The sequence below is a fragment of the Setaria viridis genome, chromosome 5 (genome assembly GCF_005286985.2).
Source record: "Setaria viridis chromosome 5, Setaria_viridis_v4.0, whole genome shotgun sequence".
Taxonomy (NCBI): domain Eukaryota; kingdom Viridiplantae; phylum Streptophyta; class Magnoliopsida; order Poales; family Poaceae; genus Setaria; species Setaria viridis.
The window spans coordinates 34,263,348-34,285,898 of NC_048267.2; the positions used below are offsets into that span (position 1 = coordinate 34,263,348).

Below are 22,551 nucleotides of genomic sequence, written 5' to 3' on the forward strand. Positions count from 1 at the left end.
GCGGGTGCTGCCCATCCGGTGCAGTGCAGGTGCATGCACCTTTCCCTCCTCCCCCCTGTCTCCATCCTCTATAACCGCGCCTCCCCCACTCGGCCACTCCCCGCAGGGAAGGCAGCGGCACAAACAGAGCACGCCCTCGAGTCGTCGTCTTCTCCCCGTACGGCGAGCCGATCGACTCGACGCCCCCTCCGCTCTCCGCCTGCCGGATCGCGGAGGGCGCCGATCCAGCTTCTCCGGTGAGTTCCCTGCCTTCCTCTGCTCCGCTTGCGCTTCGGTTGGTTCGGTCGTGCGTGCCTACGGCGTGGTCTTATGTCAGGGTGCCTGGAACGGATTCGGGGTCGAGTTTGGGAGCTTCTATGCTTTTGGGTCCGCTGAGATGGGAGATCGTTAAGAGTGGTTATCGATGCGCAATCGGCTGTCTTGCGATTCACTTCTGTTTACTGTTTGTTTGGTTTCCTACCAAATCCGATTAGTGAGCCTGGGACGAGACAGCGGTGGGAGACAGCTTCCGGTCACACGCCTGAAAATGGAGTAGGACCTACTGAATTAGCTGTAGTAGTACTGAGCAATTAGGACACGGCGACACGCAATTACATAGAAATCGAATTCTTGTACTGCCCTGCATTTCATTTCGGCATTTCATCGAACTGGCAGAGGACGCGATGGTGTACTCTTGTTTTGGATCGGGGAGAGCAGCAGGAGCTCCTGGACGTGCAAATGTGCTTGTATTTTAAACATGTAACCCTAGCCATTCTTTACCAATTTGATTCCATCGTCTGCAATGTATTTGGATTCGTGATGTCCCCTAATATGTTAGATAAATAAAACATTAAAGCCACATTTGGCAATGTCGAACTAGTGCCCTTTGTCTGCATAAGTTTTGAACCATATGGTACCGATACAGGCTGTTATAATAGCTTTTCTATCCTCTTCACTTTGTCAGGTATAGCAAATTAGAACCTGGTCCAACTGTGCACAAACCACAAAGTAGACAAGGGGACATGCTATTTTTTTTTTCTGTGGGAGTGGTGTGTGTTAAAAGATGATGTACTAGGAAAATTCAGCAGCAACTTGATTTGAGGAGAATTTGTTGTCGATATAAAGAAGTTCATTTGGTTGAGGATCCATTGCTCATGCCTCTATGAACATATTCATATATTTCATTGTGATATTGCCATATGAAATTGTAAAGGTAGTGACTAAACTAGGTGCACATTTAATTCCCCACCAATCTTTTTCATCGTGAAGTATGAGAGTATAACTTGCTCCTTTCTTTTGAGTGAAGGTTGATATACTGTGGGATTGAAGCTAGTCACATTTTGTTATCTTTAAGTACAAGGAACGTTAATGTCACCAAAAGTACTTTCCTCAATGGAGCTTGAAGCTGATTTTGATGATGAAGGTGTCTGTTCAAATAATGGATTACAAGAGTTGTGGCCACTTGGCGAGATAGATCCAAAGAGAGCAAGGTTCCCATGCTGCATTGTCTGGACTCCTCTTCCTGTAGTTTCATGGCTTGCTCCTTACATAGGGCATGTTGGAATCTGTCAGGAGGATGGGGCTGTATTGGATTTTGCCGGTTCAAATTTGGTGAGCATGGATAATTTTGCTTATGGTTCAGTTGCCAGATACCTCCAGCTTGACAGAAAGAAGGTTTGGATCATTCCAAATTTTTTCATTTTTTTGTACTATGCAATTCGGTTTAGGATCCAAGGAACTAATACAAATCCTGATTTACTTTCCAAGTGAAGAAAGCCTATTAGTCCTATCATCCCGACTTCTGAGTAGCATGCTCGCTTGTCAATATACCACAATTATAGTATTTTATTTTGTCAGGTAGTTCAAATGTTAGTGATTCGCAAATGTATTTTTGGACTGCAAGGAATCAACACATGTTTCCTTTTCTTATTTAATTTTGAATGCATGGTATGTAAAAAACTAATATTTTCCAATATGATTCCTAATCTTTTAGACAATAGAGTATTTTATAAATGGTACTTGTGAAGTTGAGTCCACAAATGAATATTTCATTTAATAATAATATTTATTTAATATTTCATTTAATAATAATATTTATTTATAAAAAACAGAAGTAGAATCCTGTTAAAAAAAGAACATTTAAATCAAATATATGATCTGGAAACTGGGCCTGTGATTACTCTAGGCAGTAGCTAGCTATCACAGACAGAGCACGTCACGTGTAGAGGACTAGGACAGAGCCAAAGCTGAGTGGTTTGGGAAGTCCTGATCAATTTCAGCTACTGTTTTCTTTAGTAACTGTTTCTGTAATAAAGTCATACTGTATTTGATAGATAATTCTTCTTGGGAACATTTAGATTTCCTATTTTATAAGGGAAGACACTTTTAAAACTCTAATGCTGAAGTTTCATAAATTGTTTCATAATCTTGTTTGGTTTTAAGTTTTTTTTTCCAAAACCTACTTATGTTGTCGCATTACATATATTTTCATTTGAAATGTTTAAGTTTGTGAATGCTTCATGACAAACTTATTGTTTCGTTCATGGCCAGTGCTGCTTTCCTGCTAATCTTGCGGCTCATGTATGTGAGCGTTCATACAATCACTCAGAAGTTGGAGCTGCGATATCATGGGATGATGCTCTGCAATCGGGCATGAGGCGCTTTCAACACAAGTATTACAATCTGTTCACCTGCAATTGCCATTCCTTCGTGGCAAACTGCCTGAACCATCTTGCCTACAATGGCTCTGTGGAGTGGAATGTTTTGAATGTGGCGACCCTTGTTTGGTTTCATGGCCAATGGGTGGACAAAATGTCTGTTGTTCGGTCATTCTTACCTTTCTTAACTGTGACATGCATCGGTATTTTAATGGCTGGCTGGTCTTTCCTAGTAGGGATGGCAGCATTCTCTGCTCTTCTGATTGGATGGTTTGTTTTTACAGTATACTGCACTAAGGGCTTGGTGTGTTAATTGATTTATATAAAACTTTTTGACTGAGCTCCGCAAAGAATTCTCGAAATGAACTACTCAAATTACTCACTATCAGGATCATGATCATCCGTTTGAAAATTTTCAGAAGAAAGCTCCTGTACACAGCGTTTGAGGTTGTCTTAGATTATGATATCCTCAGCCTCTCTGGTTCAGGAAGCCATGCAAGTTCCTCAATTCAATATTGCCTTGTTGAAATGGTCTTGAGATAATTTGGTTCATGGCATGCTAATATTCTTGTCCTGGTTGGCCTAGTGGTTTAAGTTGCCACAACTTTAATCCTTGTAAATACAGTCCTGACAGGTGAACTGATCTCTTATGTAAGATAAAACCACATGCATAGCTCAGCTTCATCATTCCATTCTAAGGAGCACATATTTTAGCATCTGAAATACAATCGAAGTTGTGAGCTCTTAAGCTCGAAACTTCAAGGCCAAAGAGCTCCCCATCCAGAAAAAATAACGGTCTTCTGACAACAATAAACTGTACTCTGCCAAACTACGAGAAAAAAAAGGGAAGCCTTAAGGTGAAAGTAAAGAAACAACATGTTCGGTACGTAGCTAGAGAAATAGGAGTAGCTGCATAGCGCGTCGGATTCAGAAACTTCACAAATGGAGTAGTGTTCACTGTTCCTAGGGCTGCAGCCTGCACATTCGGCGCAGTCCATATGGTTTTCTACGTGGTTATTTGGATCAGAAACTCGCCGCATTTTGTTACCTTAATGTCACCAAAAGTGATTTCCTCAATGGAGCTTGAAGCTGATTTTGATGATGAAGATGTCAGTTCAAATAATGGATTGCAAGAGTTGTGGCCACTTGGCGAGATAGATCCAAAGAGAGCAAGGTTACCGTGCTGCATTGTCTGGACTCCTCTTCCTATAGTTTCATGGCCACTTGGCGAGATAGAGCTGTGCCCATGTGGAAATCCGAAGCAAGATGTCGGCGCAAATCCTCTGACAAGCCAATCTCCATCCCCCATGACAGCACTCTAAACTCCGCCGGCGCCCTCCTCTGCACGCAGAAGCGTGGCACGTGGCCCCACGCGAGGACAACACCCGAGTAGGAGACTACTACCTCACTGCCATTGCAGCACCACGGTTGCAAGACACCGCGGTTCTCGACGCGCACCTTGAGAGTGAATGAGGGGGGAACCGGGTCGCCAACGCCAAGTCTTGTGGCGTTTAGTCCCACGAAGTCTGAGACCTCCATGGAGAACTCCGTCGCTTCTCTGGCATGGGTCGCGAGGGCGTAAACCATAATGAGTGCTAGCTACCACGGATAGCAAGGTGGCCGAAGCTAGCGTTATTCGGGCTGCGAGCATGCCTTTCTCCCAGGGGTCCCGTGGCCTGACTGCTACCGGTCGTTTTTCGAGCAAAGAAGTCGTCGTCGTCTATGTCCGCCATGCTTATTTTTGCAACTGGATCGGTGATTGTATTTTTAGTTCGGACGTCACATCAAATATTAAGAGGCTAATTAGAAGGACTAAATATGAGCTAATTATGAAACTAATTATACAGATGGAGGCTAATTCCCGAGACGAATCTATTAATCCTAATTAATCCATCATTAGCACATGTTTACTGTAGCACCACATTGTCAAATCATGGACTAATTAGGCTTAATAGATTCGTCTTGCAAATTAGCCTCCATCTGTCCAATTAGTTTTATAATTAGTATGTTTAATACTCCTAATTAGTATTTAAATATTCAATGTGACAGGAATTTTAGGAGCTCCTAAAGAACCAAATGGGGCTACACGGTGAAAGAGACAACCGGGTGTCGTGGACTCGTGGTATTCCTCCGTCCTAAAATAAATGCACATCTCGCTTCTCGAGAAGTTAAACGTTTTTAAGTTTGAATATAGAAAATAGTATCAACATTTGTATCTTTAGATAAATTTATTAGGAAAGTAAATCTAAGAGCAACTTCAAGAGTACTCCAAAAAATTCTTCCCCAAAACTATGTATTGGGGGTTCTTTCAAAAAAAAATTCCCCCCAAAACATATCAATCCACAGCAGATTGCTAATAAATAGCCTCCAATATTTAAAAACAGGCCACGTCATCGTATTGGGCCCATCAGAAGGGACGCGCGAGCGTGTGGGAATCAGGATTGGGGGAGAAATGCCAACGCTAAAATATACACGGTGGTAGGCTGTTTTTTAGCGTTGCTAAAAAATTGGGGAAGGTTTGGGTGGACTGTTGGAGTTCATTTTTTCTCCTTTTTTCTCTAAAAAATGTATTGGGGTAAGATTAGTAGCCTCTTGGAGTTGCTCTAATAGTAATTAAATTTAAAAATTTGACTTCTCGAGAAGTGGGATGTGTGTTTATTTTGGGACGGAGGGAGTACGTCGTTGTTCGGGAGTTCTGCGAACTGCTAACGGCCCTAGCGACGCGGTTCAGCGGTTGATTGACATGTTGTATTGAGACAGCGTTGCGGCTGCTCTATCTCATTTGCTGAGCGCGTCTACTCCTGATATGACTTGGATGGTGGTCCAAGACGGAAACGAATTCAGTAGCCCAGCCGATTCCTTTCCTTTTTTTTAGCCACAGCATTGCTGACCCCTGTTTATCCTCAGAGGCTCAGACATTCTGGAATTCTGCTGTGGTGGCGGGTGCCCTGCAGTTTGGTTTCAGCTGTCTTTGCTGTACTGTGCAGCTCATCCCCAGTTCACGCGCTGCTGCATCTCGCCATAAATCATCCATTCAAGTCTCTGAATTCTTGAAGTAGTGTCAAAAGTTCCGGAAGCTAGGCTTCACTTTGTTGCCGGCCGTTTTGGCGATCGTCACGGTGAATTGTACGTACCGGGCCCTTCGCACGAAGCAAATCTAATGAACATTTACAGGACACGAGATGCCTCCTATCCTAAGGCGGGGACGCGATCGCCGTCTCGCCGAATGTGCGAGGCAACAGCCGAATCTTCATGCTCTGACCAGCTGGCTAGATTGTTGAGGAGCAGAGAACAGCCGAAAGTAGTGTGAAGTGGTCTTGATCATATCGTCGGATGGATCCCTGATCCAGATCCTGCCCAAGTTTTCCAGCTGTTGGAAGCTGGACCGATATTTTTCTCATAGGCTAACGACAGCAACGGATCACAGTTCAGGACCGTCGACAGGCCGCAATCCCAACTAGCTAGAGACCCCAGACCCTGCAGCGCAAGTGCTCGAGTGTTGGCCCTTTTTCAGTGAGAAGATCTCTAGCCATCAAGCGTCTAAACCTGAACCCCCTCCGTTGCTGTCCATTCTGAGAACCAGCGAGACGACAAACTTTCCACTTTCAGAGTGGTTTGTCCAATCCAACGAGGCCTTGTTTAGTTGCTTAATTTTGGAGATACAAAATTACTATTTTAGCGCTGTAGCACACCGTAGTGTTTCGTTTGTATTTGTGAATTATTGTCTAAATATTGACTAATTAGGCTCAAAAGATTCGTCTCGCAAAGTACAGCAAAACTGTGCAATTAGTTTTTGATTTCATCTACATTTAATACTCCATACATGTACCGCAAATTTGATGTGATGGTAAATCTTCTTTTTTATAGTGTCAAAGTTGGAAGTTTGGGAGAAGTCCTGAATTAACGCGAATGAAGCAGGGGCAAGAAGAATTGCTTCCACCTATTGCGCGGCACCGGAGCAGGCGAGGAAACCAGGCGCCGGGTGCCGGCGGTACTCTCCCGGCCTTTTCGCAAACAATCCGTCGCAAAAACTCTGGGGAGACCCGGCCCGCGTCCTCCGAGGAAAAGGCAAGAAAGAGAAGAAAACGGGGAAAAGCACGGCGAGAGCCTGGAGCCCTGGACTCTCGAATCCCGAGTCCACACGAGCGCGAGCGCGGGCGCGCCGCCATCCTACCCTATAAAATCCGCGCCCACCGTTGCCCTTCTCCTCCCAGCCCTTTGCCATTTCCCTTCTCCGACACGCGCCTCCCGCCCCGCTCTGCTCCGCCGCTCCTCCTCGTCCCCCGCGTAAGCCCTCGGCTTCTCGCAGTCGCAACCATGACCGACAGGGGCGACGTGCTCGACCTCGCCGCCATCGACGCCAACACCGGTGAGCTCTCGACGCCCTGCTCCGCTTCGTTACTGCTGCTGCTCATCTCCTCTTGCGATTGCGGTTCCGTCTTAACGTTTGCGACGGCGTTTTCGGTTTTTTTTTTTTCCAATGCAGAGCTCACGCCGGAGCAGAAGGCCGCCCTCGTGATGTCGCTGAAGGTATCCTGACTTCTCTCTGCCTCTTTTCCGCTGTCGCTTTTTTTTTCCCTCTCTGCGTGGTGCCGATTCGCTGTGGGCTTTTGTCTGATTCTACTGGCGCTTGTGCAGAACAAGCTGGAGGCGTTGGCCGCGAAGCACACGGATGTGCTCGAGAGCCTCGCTCCTAAGATCAGGAAGCGCGTCGATGTGCTCAGAGAAATTCAGGTAATTCAAAGCGAATCTCTGATGCCATACTCTGTTTTGTGCGTTGGAGCCAGTAGCCACATCTTATTAATCGGAGATGTTGTGATCAGCGTGTTTTGAATGTCAGGCAGTGTCTGCAACTCTGCATGTCCGATCCTTGTGATGTGTAGTTTAAACTAACATGCCGCTACGGATAAAAAAAAAATCCTCAACTCAGTATCCGTCCTGTATCAATAGTTTCGTATGTAGCCCTTGTGTAGGGACGTAGGGTAATTGAATGCCTAATTCATCAGTTTCTTTTGAATTCACACGACTTGAATGGCAGAAATGGGTTTTAATGGCTGTACATTATAAGATGGTAAAATACAACATATTAGCAGCTACATGTATGTTTCTAGTATTTACTACTCATTTTTGAATTATTATTGGTGTGTTTTTGTATTGTGCTTATGTGGTACCTGTCTTATCTCTATCACATCCTGCCATGTTTTGGGTGTATTTTGTTGATTATTAGTGATATTTTGACTGCCACCTTTATTCCAAATGTTGTCCTGTTGCATTGGGCTTATGTTCTTGTGATATCACCTTTGTGTTTTTTTGGATTTCCTTGAGAGAAATATTTCTATACTCCTTTGTTCAAAGTTCAAACCCACCACGTTTTGAGCATTTAGTTTATTGTTTGTACTATCTTTGGCTATTGCATTTATTCTGAATGTACTTTAAGCCTATAAAATGGCGTAATAAAATGCGCCAGGTATGCCAGCCAGGTCCTCTTTGAAATGCCCATTTGGCTAGAGATTGTTCATTGACATGCCCTTTGTAAAGATGCTAGATCACATTATATCGCACTTCTAATTCATTATCTATAAAAAGAACATATTGGTCATATTTTACACTTGACTCCCCTGACTTGCTAAATGCCTTGGTGTGAGTTAAACCGTAATAAATCCATTAGAGGATATTTTTTTGAGTAACATAGGTGTATCTGGAAGTCGAGAAAATCACTGAACCCAATTAATTGATTCACATCCATGGACTGTGGTGATTGTGAAGTTGATGTTCCTATTCACTAAGCTTCTGAGTTCATCGGATCTATTTCTCACTCGGAATAACTAATAGCTCCTAAGAATCAATATATGATTTTTCTAGAAAGAAATATGCTGTGATATTTTCTAAAAGATAAATATGCTGTGATCTTTTCGAAAACAAAATTCTCACTTTTGCCTTGGTCTATTTCTGTCTGTTTCGGCATTGTTTCAGAGCAAACATCATGAAATGGAAGCAAAGTTCATTGAGGAAAGAGCTGCACTAGAAGCTAAATACCAGAAACTTTATGAACCACTCTACTCAAAGGTGAGCTCATCTGTATTTATCATATTCTTTGGTAAATTATTAATTGTATAATAATCCATGAATTTGTCACCTCCATTTTACCTGACAAAGTCAACTTATGAAACTTCCTGAACCCTATCTCAAGGAAGTGCTGCTGCTACTCATGCAGTAGTTCAACCATCATATTCACATAATGTTGCATAAATCGTCAGCAATGTTGCTTATGTTCAGTATGAATTCTCCTAAATATAATATCTGTGCTGGTTGGTGACTTTGATGCACATGGAAATTGCAGCGTTATGAAATTGTGACCGGTGTGGTTGAGGTAGATGGCATCACAAAGAGTGGAGATGAGACCATAGCTGAACAGAAAGGTGAATTCAAACAGATTTTTTCCTTAGAATTTTTTTCTTTATGGGGTTGGCTGTGTGGCAAGGCTAAAATGAAGGCAAAAGTTTGATGTTCTTAAGACTAATGCCTTTACATTTCCTCCAGACAAGGGTGTTCCAGATTTCTGGCTTAATGCAATGAAGAACAATGAAATACTGGCTGAGGAAGTAAGATGATATTAGCTTGTGAATCTCTCCTTTGCTGAGCTGCCAATGTTTTATGTTAATATACTGTATGTACATAAAGTGCATTGGCCTCTATATTGTCACTGGTTTGTGCTGCTAATAATTCCTTTGTTTCTTGGTTTTAGATCCAAATGAGGGATGAGGAAGCTCTAAAGTACCTTAAGAACATCAAATGGTGCAGAATTGATGATCCAAAGGGTTTCAAGATTGAGTTTTCATTTGATACTAATCCTTTTTTCAAAAATTCTGTGTTGACAAAAACTTATCACATGATTGATGAAGACGAGCCCATTCTTGAGAAGGTGATTGGGTACGTGATCACTGACATCTGCAAAAGAACTCCACTTTATTATATAAGGCAATGATACGCAGATCTCGTGCGTATTTGATTAAAAAACTTTATTAGATAAGGGGGATGCCCAAGTCCCAGATCCAAAAAAGGGTCACATAAGATTTGATCAGCATCTTATTTTGGCAAACTGCCTGTTTTTCAGGACTGAAATTGAATGGTATCCTGGAAAGTGTTTGACACAGAAGGTACTACAAAAGAAGCCAAAGAAGGGTTCAAAGCACACTGAACCTATCATAAAGACTGAAGACTGCGAGAGCTTCTTTAATTTCTTCAACCCTCCTCAAGTGCCTGATGACGATTTCATCGATGAGGATACCGTAAGTTGAACTAGGTTAATTATTTTGGATATGCCTTTGTTTGAAAGTTGTCCGATTTATGACTTTTATGTCTGTTGCTTCTATCATTAGGCTGAGCAATTGCAGGACCAAATGGAGCAAGACTACGACATTGGGTAATGCACTTTTTCACTACTATATAAGCTATGCCATTGTGTCTGTCAGCATATCGAGCTTCTATTTGAATTACTTGTGGAACTGCATGCTTTATTTATTTATTTTTGCTTCTGAACAAGCTTTGTTCTACTGCAGATCTACTATCAGGGACAAGATTATTCCACATGCTGTTTCATGGTTCACCGGAGAGGCTCAAGATGAAGACTATGACGACACCATTCTAGAGGATGATGAAAATAACAGTGACGATGATGAAGATGATGAGGAAGAGGAAGACAACGAATGACGATTGTGACGTATGGAGGTCTCATTGTAATACCAAGCGAGGTCTATTTTGTACTTACACTTGTTGCTTTTCTATTTTCTACTTTGAGTGAGGGAGTTGCAGCAGGGTAAGCGGCCTGCTGAGTGCACGCAGCAGTGAAGCACTGGAAATTTCCGTTTGCGAGTCGAAAAATGTTTTTCTTTTACAGAGGTATGTTAATTGTAATTTTGGTCCATGGAGACGAAAGTTTTGCAGATAATAGGAGTAGCATGGCTTGCTTTGTCTGTACTGTTTATGTTTAAAGTTTACACATGGTGTGATGTATACTATTAGCTGTCCTGCTCTTGCTCAATCTATTACTCTATTTGCACAAGCTGTGATATCGTATTGTCTTGCGCCAAACCTAACTATTTTATCATCTGTGCCATTCATAGCAACCATACCATACTGCGTCTCTGCAGCTCCAAAGAAAAAAGAATCCTAATGAGTCTGCTTTCCCAAGGCGCGATGCCATGTACAGTTATATTTTTGATTCTATGCCATTACCCCCCTTTTGGCTACATGGCTCAACTGAGGCTTTGTTTGGTTGAATAGGGCCAGATCATTGGTTGTGAAAATAATGGTGTATTAAGAAGATTGTCACGGCCTTTTTCATATGTTTGACTGGAGCACAAATACATGAATACATGACAAACCATTTAAAAATATATGACAACATAAATGACTAGTATGGTCAAAGGAGTCAATGTACATGGCCTTGTAAGCTGGAGAGAGAGAGAGGATAATGGTGCATCATGAAACGAAAAAGTCGTTCACATGTCATGAGTATCGTGAAATGAATTTATCTTGTTACATATATGATGAGCTTATTGTCAGCTGTCCACTCTTGCTCAGTCTAATGCTGTAATTAAGCCTTGTTTATTTAAGCTTGCAGATTGCGAAATGCAGCTAGCAGTTTGTTACAATCTGCAAGGTATGATTGTCAGTTGTATCGAGTCCAAACCGCTCCGGTCATCCCCTGCCCACCGCCTGCCGGGTCGTGGTCTTCCCCGGCATCCCGCTTGTTCCAGATGCTAGGATCGCTGCAGTCTGCATGCGCCGCCCAGACGAAGCAGCCACCTCCCCAGTCCAAGAGCATCCCAACAACTGGCCATTCAGGGGGTGGAGTTTTGGCCTTTCGGATGGGTGACGGGACGACGGCTCGGCCGGATCCGTGTATCATTAGATCTTTTTAGGCGGTTGATTCGTGGTTAGGTGCCGAAAACCAAGATTTTGGTTTAAGAGTTATCGTTTAGCAGAACTTTAGCGGTGGCTGAAATGACTTCGACTATGACTTCTCCAGTAAAATAACTCTTTTGGGTTTGGCTTCTCCGTTTGGAAAAACATTTGATAAAACGATTTTTTTCTAATTGTTTAAAATAGATAAAATATGGAATGTTCGTAGTACCCTTATTTTTTTTCTTTCCCCCCTCTTTTCTTCCTATTTCTTTTACTTCTTCCTATTTCTCCTTCCTTCCTCTTTTTCCTTGCGCGTTCTCTTTCTTCCTCCTTGTCCGTTCCCGTCCCCGCCTCCAGCGCCTCCTCTGCTCGAGCGCCAACCGTCGATCCCAACGCGCGCGCTGCCGGCCGTGGGCTGCCCACACCCCAATACGCGTCACCAGCCCGCGCCATCGCCCTCGGGCCTCGTTTGCACCCGCCGCCGACCACTTCCACCCCGCGGGCGCCACCGGGAGACAAGGGTGTCCAACGACACGAGAAGCCGAGGGGTGCCAATATTTTTGGCTCCCTATCCACCGAACAGCTTCGGTCACCTGAATTCTAGAAGCTCCCCTGCCGAAACTGTTTTTCACTGAACCCTTTGGTACGGCTTCAGCTTCGGCCACCGAAAAAGCGGAAGCTGAAGTCCTCCTAAAAAGACCCTAATTCTCGACGTCAAGAAGGATTAATCCAGGGCACGGACCGTCATCCTCATCAGCTATTCCTCCGTTCAGCTCTTGGAAGCCAAACTTTGGCATGGTAAAGTGGTGAGGTGTTTGAACCGGTAAATTGGCAAAACCTCACCGACAGCTGGGCCTTGCCCTCAAGTGGGCCCACCGGTCAGATGAGCCCATCGGGTGTTAAGTCAAGGAGGCATGGGTATTTGGGTCCATATGTATTTATTGTAGCTATATATGTGCGTGGGACAACGGCATAAAAAAATGATATGTTTCATATATAAAGAAGAATTGTAATGACATGCTTAAGAATAGGTAAATTATAATAACATATTCTTAAATACTATAATGGTACCGGCCCATTTGTTTTTTCGGTCCAATTGACCCCGGCAACATAAGCGACAGCCCATTCCAGCCTTCTCTTCCGACCCCAACGCCGGCCCATGCGGCGTATGCCTCGAAGCGATCATTCCCTCCCGTCATCCTGACTCGCTTCGCCTCCCTCCCCACCAAAGGCACCAAGCGAACGCCGCGCGCCGCCCCTCGCCCCCTCCCCTCCCGATCTGGCGATCTACCGGCCCCGCGCCCTCGCCCTCCCTACTTCACCTCAGTACGCTCCCGTCTCCTCCTCCGCCTCTTCGATCGTGTGCTCCCACTCCCTGTTCCGGCGCCTCGATCTTCGCCGATCTGCTTCTCGCCCAGAGAATTGACTGGTTTTTCGCTTTGCAGCTTTCTCCTCCGCGCCCCCTCCTCCGCCGCCTCTTCGCTGGTGCGCTCTCCCCTCACGTCGTAGCTAATCTGCTACTCTCCTGTGACTATGATAATTTATTTTGTCCTTCCTTTGCAGCTACGCCTCGTGTGACGCCTCCGCTTCGCCCCTGCAAGATACAGGTACGCTTGGTTTTTTTTGGGGGGGTAGAGAATAAGAGGAAGAGAGATATTTCGGGCACGTTTACTATTTTTTTAGTTCACTTTTTTTTAACATGGTATTATCTGTGACAGAATCGGGATTGCTGGCCCATCTGCAGCGAAACTTTGGCAAAATGGATCACTCATGCCTTGGGCTTGGAGCGCCAGTTTTAGTATTCCGTATAAAATTTACAAGATTTAGGATGTTGTAACATGTGTACTGGAATTTAATTTAACATTTTATCCTGGAAAAAAAAGAAAATAATCATGTGTTCCAAAGTGCAGTTATGGTGCTCCTTATTGGTAAGAAAAATAGTATTAGGGCATGCAATTTTAAGCTGTGTTACTATGTCTGCAACTGAGAAGTATGCTTTGCCAGCAGCTACATGAGCGGAATATTATGAATATTACACAGCTAAGTCTACATTGAACACCGACCGTAAGCCCACAAACTTATAGGTGCCTTTGATTGGACATACATCTGGAATGTGTGAGCCTTAGTTATAAGAACCAGAAATTGGACCTGCCAAGCCCTTGGTTTCCGGTTTGATTGATCTAACTTGCTGTGGGTTGCTCGTTCAGACTTCAGAGTGTGTGCATAGTACTAAGGTTTCAAACCAACCACAAGACAAGCATGGTGCATTGTTATGGGATCAATGTTTTAACCTTCTACATGGAATCTTTTAGAAAATTCTCAAATTATAGCTGTGCTGGTATTGGAATTTTCAAATTTCTGGGAAACCCTAGGTACTAGCTAGTCTTTAGAAGATTTTACCATTTTTTACCTACAGCTAAAATTTTGCTGCACATACATGCAAACTTTCAATTGCCACCTCAGTTTTGTTTGTGATATAAAAGATGCCATACATGTAACCTATTGGAGTTGAATTTACCAACTTTGTATTCTGCAAATGGGTCCAATTTAGGGTCCGTTTGGTAGAGCTCCATCTGATTCTAATTCTCTATGGGAGCTGATTCTCTGAGAGAAGTGATTCAGTGGCTGAAAGTGATTCTCTTTGATTCTCTAGCATAAACTCTTAAAATCAGGATGGAGAATCACTTCACAGAATCAGGAGAAGCTACTTTTTTCAGCTCCCAGCCTCTTAGTTCATCTTAGAGAATCACTTCACCGAATCAGTTCTGGGAGCTCTGCCAAACGCACCCTTACCTTGAAGTTTTGTATGCATGTAGATCCTAACCTTGATTTATTTATGAAAAATATTTCCAAAAACTTTATGCAGGTCTTTGTGGAATATGCAATATTTCTAAGTCTAGAGCTGTTTTCACATGAGTTGCACCTTCGTCACACATCACACAATATAAGTCCAAGAAAATATGGTATCTAATAAATAGTCATTGTAGAGGCTCCCTTGCGCATTTGCAGCAGTAAAGTAGAGGGGTGGAGTGCACGTACTACAACAATTGGCTTTTTGGTTCTCTAATGAAACCAAAGCATCGATGATAATGGACCTATATTGAAGTAAAGAGGGAGTAGTTTTTATGTTTTGCTCATAACTGGTGTGCATTTGGATAATTGGTCAAGCTGAACAATATTTATTGAGAACAAGAATATGCTAGTACAATGAACTCATAATGCATTGTATGTGATAGTTTACTTTAGTTGTCTGTCAATACTTGATATGTCATACTGTCATGTGCAACTTTGAACGGTATGTAAAATCCCTGAATTTTTAATAGCACCTCCTCATATCCATGTTATAGATTTAACTGTATCCTGTCTTTTTAATCACCTTTCAGTAACACATGGATCTTTGGAGGGTTATGTTCTTGTTGGTTGTTCTACTAGCTGTCAAGGTGCGGTGTGTTAGTTGCCCTGGTGACATGTGGCTTGAGACGGCTACCCCAGCTCCCCACTTGAACAGGAGTGCTCCCCTGCCAGAGCCCCACAGGAATGACAGCTGGTAGGTCCCTAAAACTTTGACAAGTTCAAACATGACAACTTGGTTCAAATATGATGTGTTTTAGGCTGATGTATTAACTGGTCACAAAGGATAAGAATACTACAATATGAACTCCACCTCTAGAAAGACTAGCAATTTTAATGATCCACAAAAGAATATGAGTATATGACAATGTGTTTGCTGCCCTCCTGAGGGTAGCATAGCCACTATGAATCCCTGTTCTATCTAGTTCCTCACTTGTCATTTTCATATACAAGTAATTACTCCTCGATTCATTCTTCACTTGATATAATTTTTAATTTGTTGCAGTGACAGCCACACTGTTTCCTGTGAACCTGCTGAATCTAATGGTGCTAAGGCTGTTGTTGGTTGTTGGTTTCAACTCAGCCGTAACTTTCTTCTTCTTCGTTGTGCCTATGTAAGTTGATTCCAGTACTCAATCCATTATCATATATAACAATGAACACTAGCCTCTTCTAAATGTATCAAAATGTGTTTTCAGGATACGAGTATTGAGGTTAGAGCGTAACAGCCGTACTAAGTCGGATACACAATTTTGGTGGTATCTTTGCTGTGGCTTTAGTGGCTACATCGTATGGGTATATTACTTCAGTGATTGCTCTTCATTACATCAAGCAGCGGTGTTTCCAATATATATGGTGTCAATATTGGGGGCAATTGTCCATTTCATCCTTTTATGTATTGCTACATATCTGACTTTGGGTGTGCGGGTAATAGCTCTGCTACTTGGTATCTAAACAATAATTTTTATCTTCATGTGTTCTTTATTTTTGACTAATGTATTTCTTTCACATATGAATTTCTTGTTTAGGATAAGAGGCCATATGCACTGATTTTTGTACTAGGATCATCCTTAATCGGTGCTACTCTTCTGTGGGTGTTTAAAGTGAAATGGATTGGATGGTTGGGCTTCTCATTGACAGCCCTTTCGCATTGCTTCCGGTTCGGAGCTACTGTACGTATTAACCTTGTTTAGTTTTATCTTCAGATTATTAATTTATAATATAAGCTATTTTTAGTAAATAGTCCTCATACTATGATCTCCCTTTGTAATTTAGTTTTCTAGAAATATGAAATGAAACATCATTATCAGGGCCTAGGTCAGTTGGTCAATGTTCTGGTGGTGGATCTCTTCCCACAGTATGCACATGTAGGCTTAGGAATCCAATATATGCGGGGATGTACCCAGTATGGACATGTCCGAGGTGTGTGTGTGAAAGTCCATTTATGTGTCTGGTCTGTAGTTGTAGAAAGAACATTATAATTAAGTTTTATCATCAGTGTGTAGAATGTTACCAAGATTGGTCAAACGAATTATGTATACTAGATTGAGGTGTATTCATCAACTGGTGTAATCTATATCTTTTGTGATAACTTTCAGAGGTGGCTATGCCACCACCATCCCGTTTATACGATTTTTGAGATGGCCTTTTCTATTGTTGCATATGGATTTTGAATTCAATGCCTTAAAGATACTCAAAAGAATGACATGATTTAAGTTTTCATTAGTATGTTATTTTCACTATGCTATCAGTATTTTATTTCTTCATGCCATCCATATAGTGTTGAACAAATTCTCTAAACAAGCATGTTTTTTCTAAATGCAGAACTATCGGGACAAGTTCACCTTCTGGCTTTTTGATGTATCCATACCAATCTGGGTGGTTAATGCATTCATATCTGTGGTGGGATCCATAACTGGATTTTTGTGGCTTAGGCACCCTCAGTTGTGCATCTCGATGGAATACAAGGTAAGAATGGTAAAGTTTACGAGGCACATAATCTAAACTATTCAAATCAGGAAAGTTTATGATTTATAAAGAAAAAGAAAAAAGGTAATTATGTACCATCCACACCATCATTACCGATGTAACATTTTGCCCCATTAATATTAACTGCAGGTAACTTCTTACGTGATTGGAGTTGTGCGTGCCATTGAGGTCTATCTATGGTGTTCCCGTGGCATGGCAAGGGTATTGTCAAAGATAGAAGGGGAGATCAATCATGTTTAGCATCATATTCATGGTACAGTCATTCATTTTTCTCAATATTAGGATAATTGCACAAATATTTACATTAGATTTTTTATGGTTTTATATTCTATTTGATAATTTAATCATGCATAGTAATGGATATTTAACCAAGCATGTTATTTCATTTTATTTTGTTAACAGGTAAAAATCTCATGCCCAATGAGGGAGAAATGGCAAGTTATTTACAATTACCAATGTCAAGTACTCTCTGTATTCATTAATCATTGTGGCGTGCCTTACATCTGTATGAACTTTGCTCTCGAAGTTCAGGAAGACCCCCACCCCCTGGCTTTACTTTGGACCAGCAGAAAAGGGCAATGTCTGTTCAGAATACCCGTGAACTTTCTGCAAATCAAGTAGCAAGAATTATACACACAGCTGGATAGCAACTTTTGCACATCACGGCATGAATCATGCACACAAAGCCAAAAAATTATAGTAGTCTGCTTTATCGATACAAAAACGAGCACGACGTCTTAACATGGCATATAGAAGTTGACATCTGAAATCCATCCTACACACGATGCAATTCGACGACGACTAAGGCCCTGATGCAATTCGACGACGACTAAGGTCCTGTTTCTCAGATAAGCTGTATAAATATTGAAATAGCGCTTATTTAAAAAGCGGGTTTGAATCAGATTCTACGTTTTAGTACAAATGTAGGTGGTGGGGAGAAGCGTGGCAAAAAAAAGCTGCAAAAAATTACTCCGTTTGACTTCAGTTTCAGCTTATTTTGGTTATAAAGCATGACAAAAAAGCGGCGTGGTGGAAGTTGGTGTTGGCCTTGGTGGCCATGCCAGCCCTGACGATGAATGTGGCGACGATGCCGCTGCAGCGGAGCTCCCGCTTGAGGTCGCGGACGATGATCGTGTCACTTTTTGACGTAGCTGTTGACTGCGCTGAGCCTCTGCAGTCAGTCTTCGGTATCCTTGCCAGAACTTTTTCTTTCTTTTTTTAAGTATGTATAAAATCCACTGCGGGCTCTTAAATTGTATCGTCCCTGTTCCCAAAATCACAAAACACGCAAACGTAATCCCAAACTCGCAAATTATACTATATGTCCTAAATCTTCGTAACTTGAATTAAATTGTTTGCGTGGCTTATACTATAGCACCGACCCGACATGTGAGACTCATGTGTGGCTCCACTTTCCTTTCCTCTATCTTTTTCTCACCGAACAAGCAACAACACCTTTGTTATTTTCTTCTTCCTCGAGCAGCTCAGCCAGCCATGGATCTCCAGCACGCCATCTCCTCTCTATGTTCCTTCTCTACCAAAGGAAACACCACCAGCTCTCCTCTCTCTCTTCGTTCTTCTCCGTGAAACCAAGAAGCAAGCCATCAGTTCCTATCCTCTAGGCTCGAGTAGGAAGGATAGGCTCAAGTAGGAAGGGCGGGTCGATGGAGTGGTAGTGGATGGTGAGCGGCAGAGTGCAATGAGAGGTAGGAATCCTATATGGCTTTTTAAAACCTGGAAGCTACCTGACTTCCGATGTTGGAGATTTGTGTAGGCATTGTCAGCCACACGATCTCTGGCTGGGGGTAGGGAGCTCAGCGGAGGGGTAGGAACTGGGCAGGGAGCAGACTGGCAGTACGTGGTCGAGGGTGGTGGTGGTGGCGCCACCAAAGGTTAGGTTAGAGTTTTGGATTTTGGGGATTCTAATGGCCACCGCCTAAGAGGAGATGGTCCGGTTCAGCAGTGGCGATGGTTCTGCCAACGGCGGAGGCGAGGTGACGTGGGAGCGCTGTACAACAGGCGTTGTATAACAGGTGTGCGATGATCGATGGTAAGGGCAAGGAGAAGTGCTCGAGTAGGAAGAGTGGGTCGATGGAGTGGTAGTGGATGGTGATCGGATGGTGTGGCAGCGTGCTAGCCTCCAGCCGAGGTGAGGGTGGGATATGTCGGAGAAGAACAAATCGGCGTAGAAAGATGAGGAGGAGATGGGTCTAATGATTGGGCAAAAGCCATGAACCTTATCCAGCTTCCATTCTTCGTATAGGAGCTCCCGATGAGAGGACCCGCGTGGCGTGTGCGTTTGCGCCACCACTAGGAGTTCCGCATGGAGCTCGCATTGGCGACCCACCACCCTGGATCCTGGAGCCGAAGGTACATGACTTTACAATATTATATACTAAATGTACACTGGCACATTGACGTATATACCAATGTTATGTCCAACATTTGCAAAGTAAGTAGAATTCACGATTAGATAGAGAACTACCACTTCAGGCCACAACAAAAAATGATGTCACATAACAGCTCCCTAAAGTTGAATTTAGAGTAAATTTTATGGCTGGTCCCTAAACTATCGGGTGATTCTCATCCAGGTCCCCATACTATGAAATTGCATTTTAAGGTCCCTAAGTGGGTCATCTAGGTCCAAAATCAGCCACATCACACCCATAAGCTGACCTGGCATGCTGACTGTGCAACGACGTGGATCCTTATATGTGGGACCCACCAATCCCTCTCTCTCCCGTCTCTCTTCAACTACTTATTTTAGCTGTTGCGATTTATGTAAAGGTTGTTTTTTCTTGATTTCTAAATGTTGCAATAGCTAATTAGGAAGGTTTCATCTGTTTTTTTCAGACTGTTGCAATAGTGAATACATACTGTTTCATCTATTAATTTGAAATCTATATGTTGCACAACGTATTCCACCTTGTTTGCACCTAGCAAATCGTTATGTTTCATGATTTTTTTTCCTTAGAAACTGATAGGTGTTGCAATCTAGTTCGAGTTGTAAAGGATATGCTGCATGCTCCATGCTATGTTGGTGCCCCAATTTGAATCGGAGGAGAAGCAAATCGGAGGCGGAGCCCGCTCCGAGCTAGCGGTGGAAGGAGAACTCTCGATGATGTTTCCGCAACATGGAGGCAATGTTTCGGCGGGACTTTTTTAGCCACATCTTATCACGAGCAGCTCGATCAGATGGCCGTGCGTGCGTCAACGCTGAATTTATTACTGTTTGGATGGACGACATGCTACCAAAATTTGGAAATAATACCATAAATAGATTATATATCGTCCATATGGTCTCGATGTTACATGTGTTGCCGTACGCCTATGCATAATACCAAACCGGGCACAAAAGACCATCAAACTATTTCTTTTTGAAAGACCACGAACTAATTAAGTATGTCCTCGCCACCTCTAAGCATAAGTTGGAACTTATACAACAATGGCCCGTGGAACCTCTTTGACGGCAGGCCTTTATCATCACAAAACAGCTTCATCTCCACCAATATTTGACCCGTGCCCATGTGCGTGTCCAAAGCGAGGCGTCGGCGCAAATCATCAGACAAGCCAACCGCCCTCCCCAATGGCAGCACCGTAAACTCTGTCGGCGCCCCCTTGTGTATGCAGAAACGTGGCACATGGCCCCATGCCATGGCAACACCGGAGTAGGAGATAACCACCTCGCCGCCATTGTAGCACCACGATTGCAATACACGGGGATTACTGATGCGTACCTTGAGACTGAACACGGGAGAAACCGTGTTGCCAATCGTTGCGTTTAGCCCTTCAAAGCCGGTAAGCTCCATGGAGAACTCGGAAGCTTCTCTGGCTTCATAGACATGGACGGGAACCATAAAGAACGCCAACATGGACAAAAGGCAAGCTGAACCAAGCACCATTAGGGCTATGGCCTTGCGTTTCTCCCATGGGTCTATGTCTGTCGGTCTTCGACCAGCATCTTCATCGTCTGTGCCTCCTCCAAAGAAATCGTCTTCGTCTATGTCTGCCATGCTTCTTTTTACTAGGGAGGGAGGTGGCCAACAACAGATCGATCGTGATTGCCTTTATTACCTCTATTTGCGCCGTCGACATAACATGTTGAGATTGCCTGGCGTCGTGTTTGAGTTTAACCAGATCTGATGCTTCGAGTCCAAGTCGGTCGTGGACTCGTAATCCTATCCCTTATCATAGTCGCGGCCTGCAAGCTATTGCTCGTGATAATAAGCATCATCAAAACTAGATTACCCTTTTGCATTGCGCTCGAAAGCTACTATGCCGTCCGCCATGAACCTTCGACGCCAATATTCTGTCAAGGAGGACCTAGCCAGTGCAGTGAAGATGATCCTCATCCTCTTTTGGTTCAGCACACCGTTTTGGGTCTTGCTCCTCCGCTTCCTGCCCCCCAAATTCTCCGTCCAGGTCGTGGGCGCCACGGGCCTCGACGCGCCGCCGCCGGCGCACGACGCGCCCATACCCATCTCCACCGCCTTCAACATCACCTTGCACGCCGCCAACCGGCGGCCGACGGACAGGTGCTACCGCAACGGCGAGGCGGCGGTGCGGTACTCGGGCTACACCGTCGCGTGGGGCCGGACGAGGGCCTTCTGCCTGGGCGCCAAGGAGGCGCGGGACGTGCCGCTCGTGGCGTGGGCCGACGGCGTCGGCTTGCCCCCAGCGCTCCGCGAGCGCATGGCGGCGGACTGGCGCGCGGGCGCGGTGGATCTCGAGGTCGACGTGAGGCTGTTCAGGGGCGACGACGGCTCGGCCAGGCCGGCGTGGATGTCGTGCAAGGTGAAGGCGGGTGGAGCAAAGCCGTCGGGGGTGACCCCGTGCACCGTGTTCGCGTTGCAGAATTGGGCATCAGATATTGGACCTGATTGGATGCAGTATTTCTGAGGACGTAGTTCTTTAGTTAGGTTTGAAGATCAATGTACGTTTTAAAGTTGGCGCTGTTAAAGATTGAGTCCATATGTTTTCAATTTGATGCCAACTCGTATGATCTATATCCAACACGTACGTATACCATCTGATTGTTCTTTTCGCATGTTGATTTTGGTTGCAAATATACAGCAATATTTACAGTTAGTTTTCTTCAGAAAAAAATCATAGTCAGTTTCGGCAATTATAGCTAAAATAGCAGTGTTGCCGAGGGCTTCTCACACGCCCGCGTTCTCCTTTATGAGATGCATGTAAGTGACGCAGCCGAATGTCACAACCTCGTTCCACCGCCTCCAAGTCTAGCTATGCAGATGATTCACATCGATCTGTGGGCGTTGTAAGGACAGCGTATACAAGGTCGTTGACATTGTCACAGGCTTTTCTGAAGTTATGATGTACAAGGGCCTCGCCGGTGCACACCACCGTCATATACCAAGCGCTAGTACGTATTAGTACCCTCTACTGGCTGCCGTTCCACACACCGAGCTGCTGAAGCAAGGACGATTCTGTTGAACTCCACTTGGATGCTCAGTGCTATGATGTTGTTGAGAACTTGCTCCTTCTCCCTCTGCTCGGTGTGTGAATAAATTTAAAGATATTTTAGAAGAGTGAGAAGTAATAAATAAAAATATAAAATGTAAATGCCACTAGCAAATACTACGAGGAGTGTCCTCTGGCAAATATCCACTCATTATGATTGCCCAGTAGCCAAAACCGATGTCGTTTA

The 22,551-nt window shown here is 43.8% G+C and overlaps 3 protein-coding genes across 3 annotated transcripts; all 3 read left to right on the forward strand.

The window, feature by feature from the left end:
- The first annotated feature begins 53 nt into the window (after positions 1 to 53).
- On the forward strand, positions 54 to 3,018 carry LOC117855867 (protein REVERSION-TO-ETHYLENE SENSITIVITY1). The gene is made up of 3 exons (XM_034738265.2): positions 54 to 236; positions 1,286 to 1,653; positions 2,530 to 3,018. Exons 2-3 carry the CDS (start codon positions 1,348 to 1,350, stop codon positions 2,947 to 2,949), a joined length of 726 nt encoding a protein of 241 aa, XP_034594156.1. The 5' UTR covers positions 54 to 236; positions 1,286 to 1,347; the 3' UTR covers positions 2,950 to 3,018.
- Positions 3,019 to 6,682: 3,664 nt separating this feature from the next.
- LOC117855145 (nucleosome assembly protein 1;2) lies at positions 6,683 to 10,698 on the forward strand. Its single transcript, XM_034737429.2, has 10 exons — positions 6,683 to 7,005; positions 7,123 to 7,166; positions 7,275 to 7,370; positions 8,610 to 8,702; positions 8,977 to 9,055; positions 9,177 to 9,238; positions 9,382 to 9,566; positions 9,751 to 9,925; positions 10,016 to 10,059; positions 10,196 to 10,698. Exons 1-10 carry the CDS (start codon positions 6,954 to 6,956, stop codon positions 10,344 to 10,346), a joined length of 981 nt encoding a protein of 326 aa, XP_034593320.1. The 5' UTR covers positions 6,683 to 6,953; the 3' UTR covers positions 10,347 to 10,698.
- A 2,032-nt stretch (positions 10,699 to 12,730) lies between these two features.
- LOC117857799 (uncharacterized) lies at positions 12,731 to 17,517 on the forward strand. The gene is made up of 10 exons (XM_034740663.2): positions 12,731 to 12,869; positions 12,989 to 13,028; positions 13,107 to 13,150; positions 13,262 to 15,090; positions 15,400 to 15,508; positions 15,593 to 15,821; positions 15,923 to 16,066; positions 16,719 to 16,862; positions 17,013 to 17,136; positions 17,286 to 17,517. The coding sequence occupies exons 4-9, from the start codon at positions 15,081 to 15,083 to the stop codon at positions 17,121 to 17,123; spliced, it is 747 nt and encodes a 248-aa protein (XP_034596554.1). The 5' UTR covers positions 12,731 to 12,869; positions 12,989 to 13,028; positions 13,107 to 13,150; positions 13,262 to 15,080; the 3' UTR covers positions 17,124 to 17,136; positions 17,286 to 17,517.
- The last annotated feature ends 5,034 nt before the right edge of the window (positions 17,518 to 22,551 follow it).

What these genes read in the sequence shown, in the direction of transcription:
- LOC117855867 (XM_034738265.2), top strand. Translation starts at nt 1,348, where the DNA reads ATGTCACCAAAAGTACTTTCCTCAATGGAGCTTGAAGCTGATTTTGAT. An exon ending in TCCAGCTTGACAGAAAGAAG is followed by an intron (nt 1,654 to 2,529) that starts GTTTGGATCATT and finishes GTTCATGGCCAG; the next exon opens with TGCTGCTTTCCTGCTAATCT.
- LOC117855145 (XM_034737429.2), top strand. Translation starts at nt 6,954, where the DNA reads ATGACCGACAGGGGCGACGTGCTCGACCTCGCCGCCATCGACGCCAAC. An exon ending in ATGAACCACTCTACTCAAAG is followed by an intron (nt 8,703 to 8,976) that starts GTGAGCTCATCT and finishes TGGAAATTGCAG; the next exon opens with CGTTATGAAATTGTGACCGG. An exon ending in GACCATAGCTGAACAGAAAG is followed by an intron (nt 9,056 to 9,176) that starts GTGAATTCAAAC and finishes CATTTCCTCCAG; the next exon opens with ACAAGGGTGTTCCAGATTTC.
- LOC117857799 (XM_034740663.2), top strand. An exon ending in ATCTGACTTTGGGTGTGCGG is followed by an intron (nt 15,822 to 15,922) that starts GTAATAGCTCTG and finishes TTTCTTGTTTAG; the next exon opens with GATAAGAGGCCATATGCACT. An exon ending in GCTTCCGGTTCGGAGCTACT is followed by an intron (nt 16,067 to 16,718) that starts GTACGTATTAAC and finishes TTCTAAATGCAG; the next exon opens with AACTATCGGGACAAGTTCAC.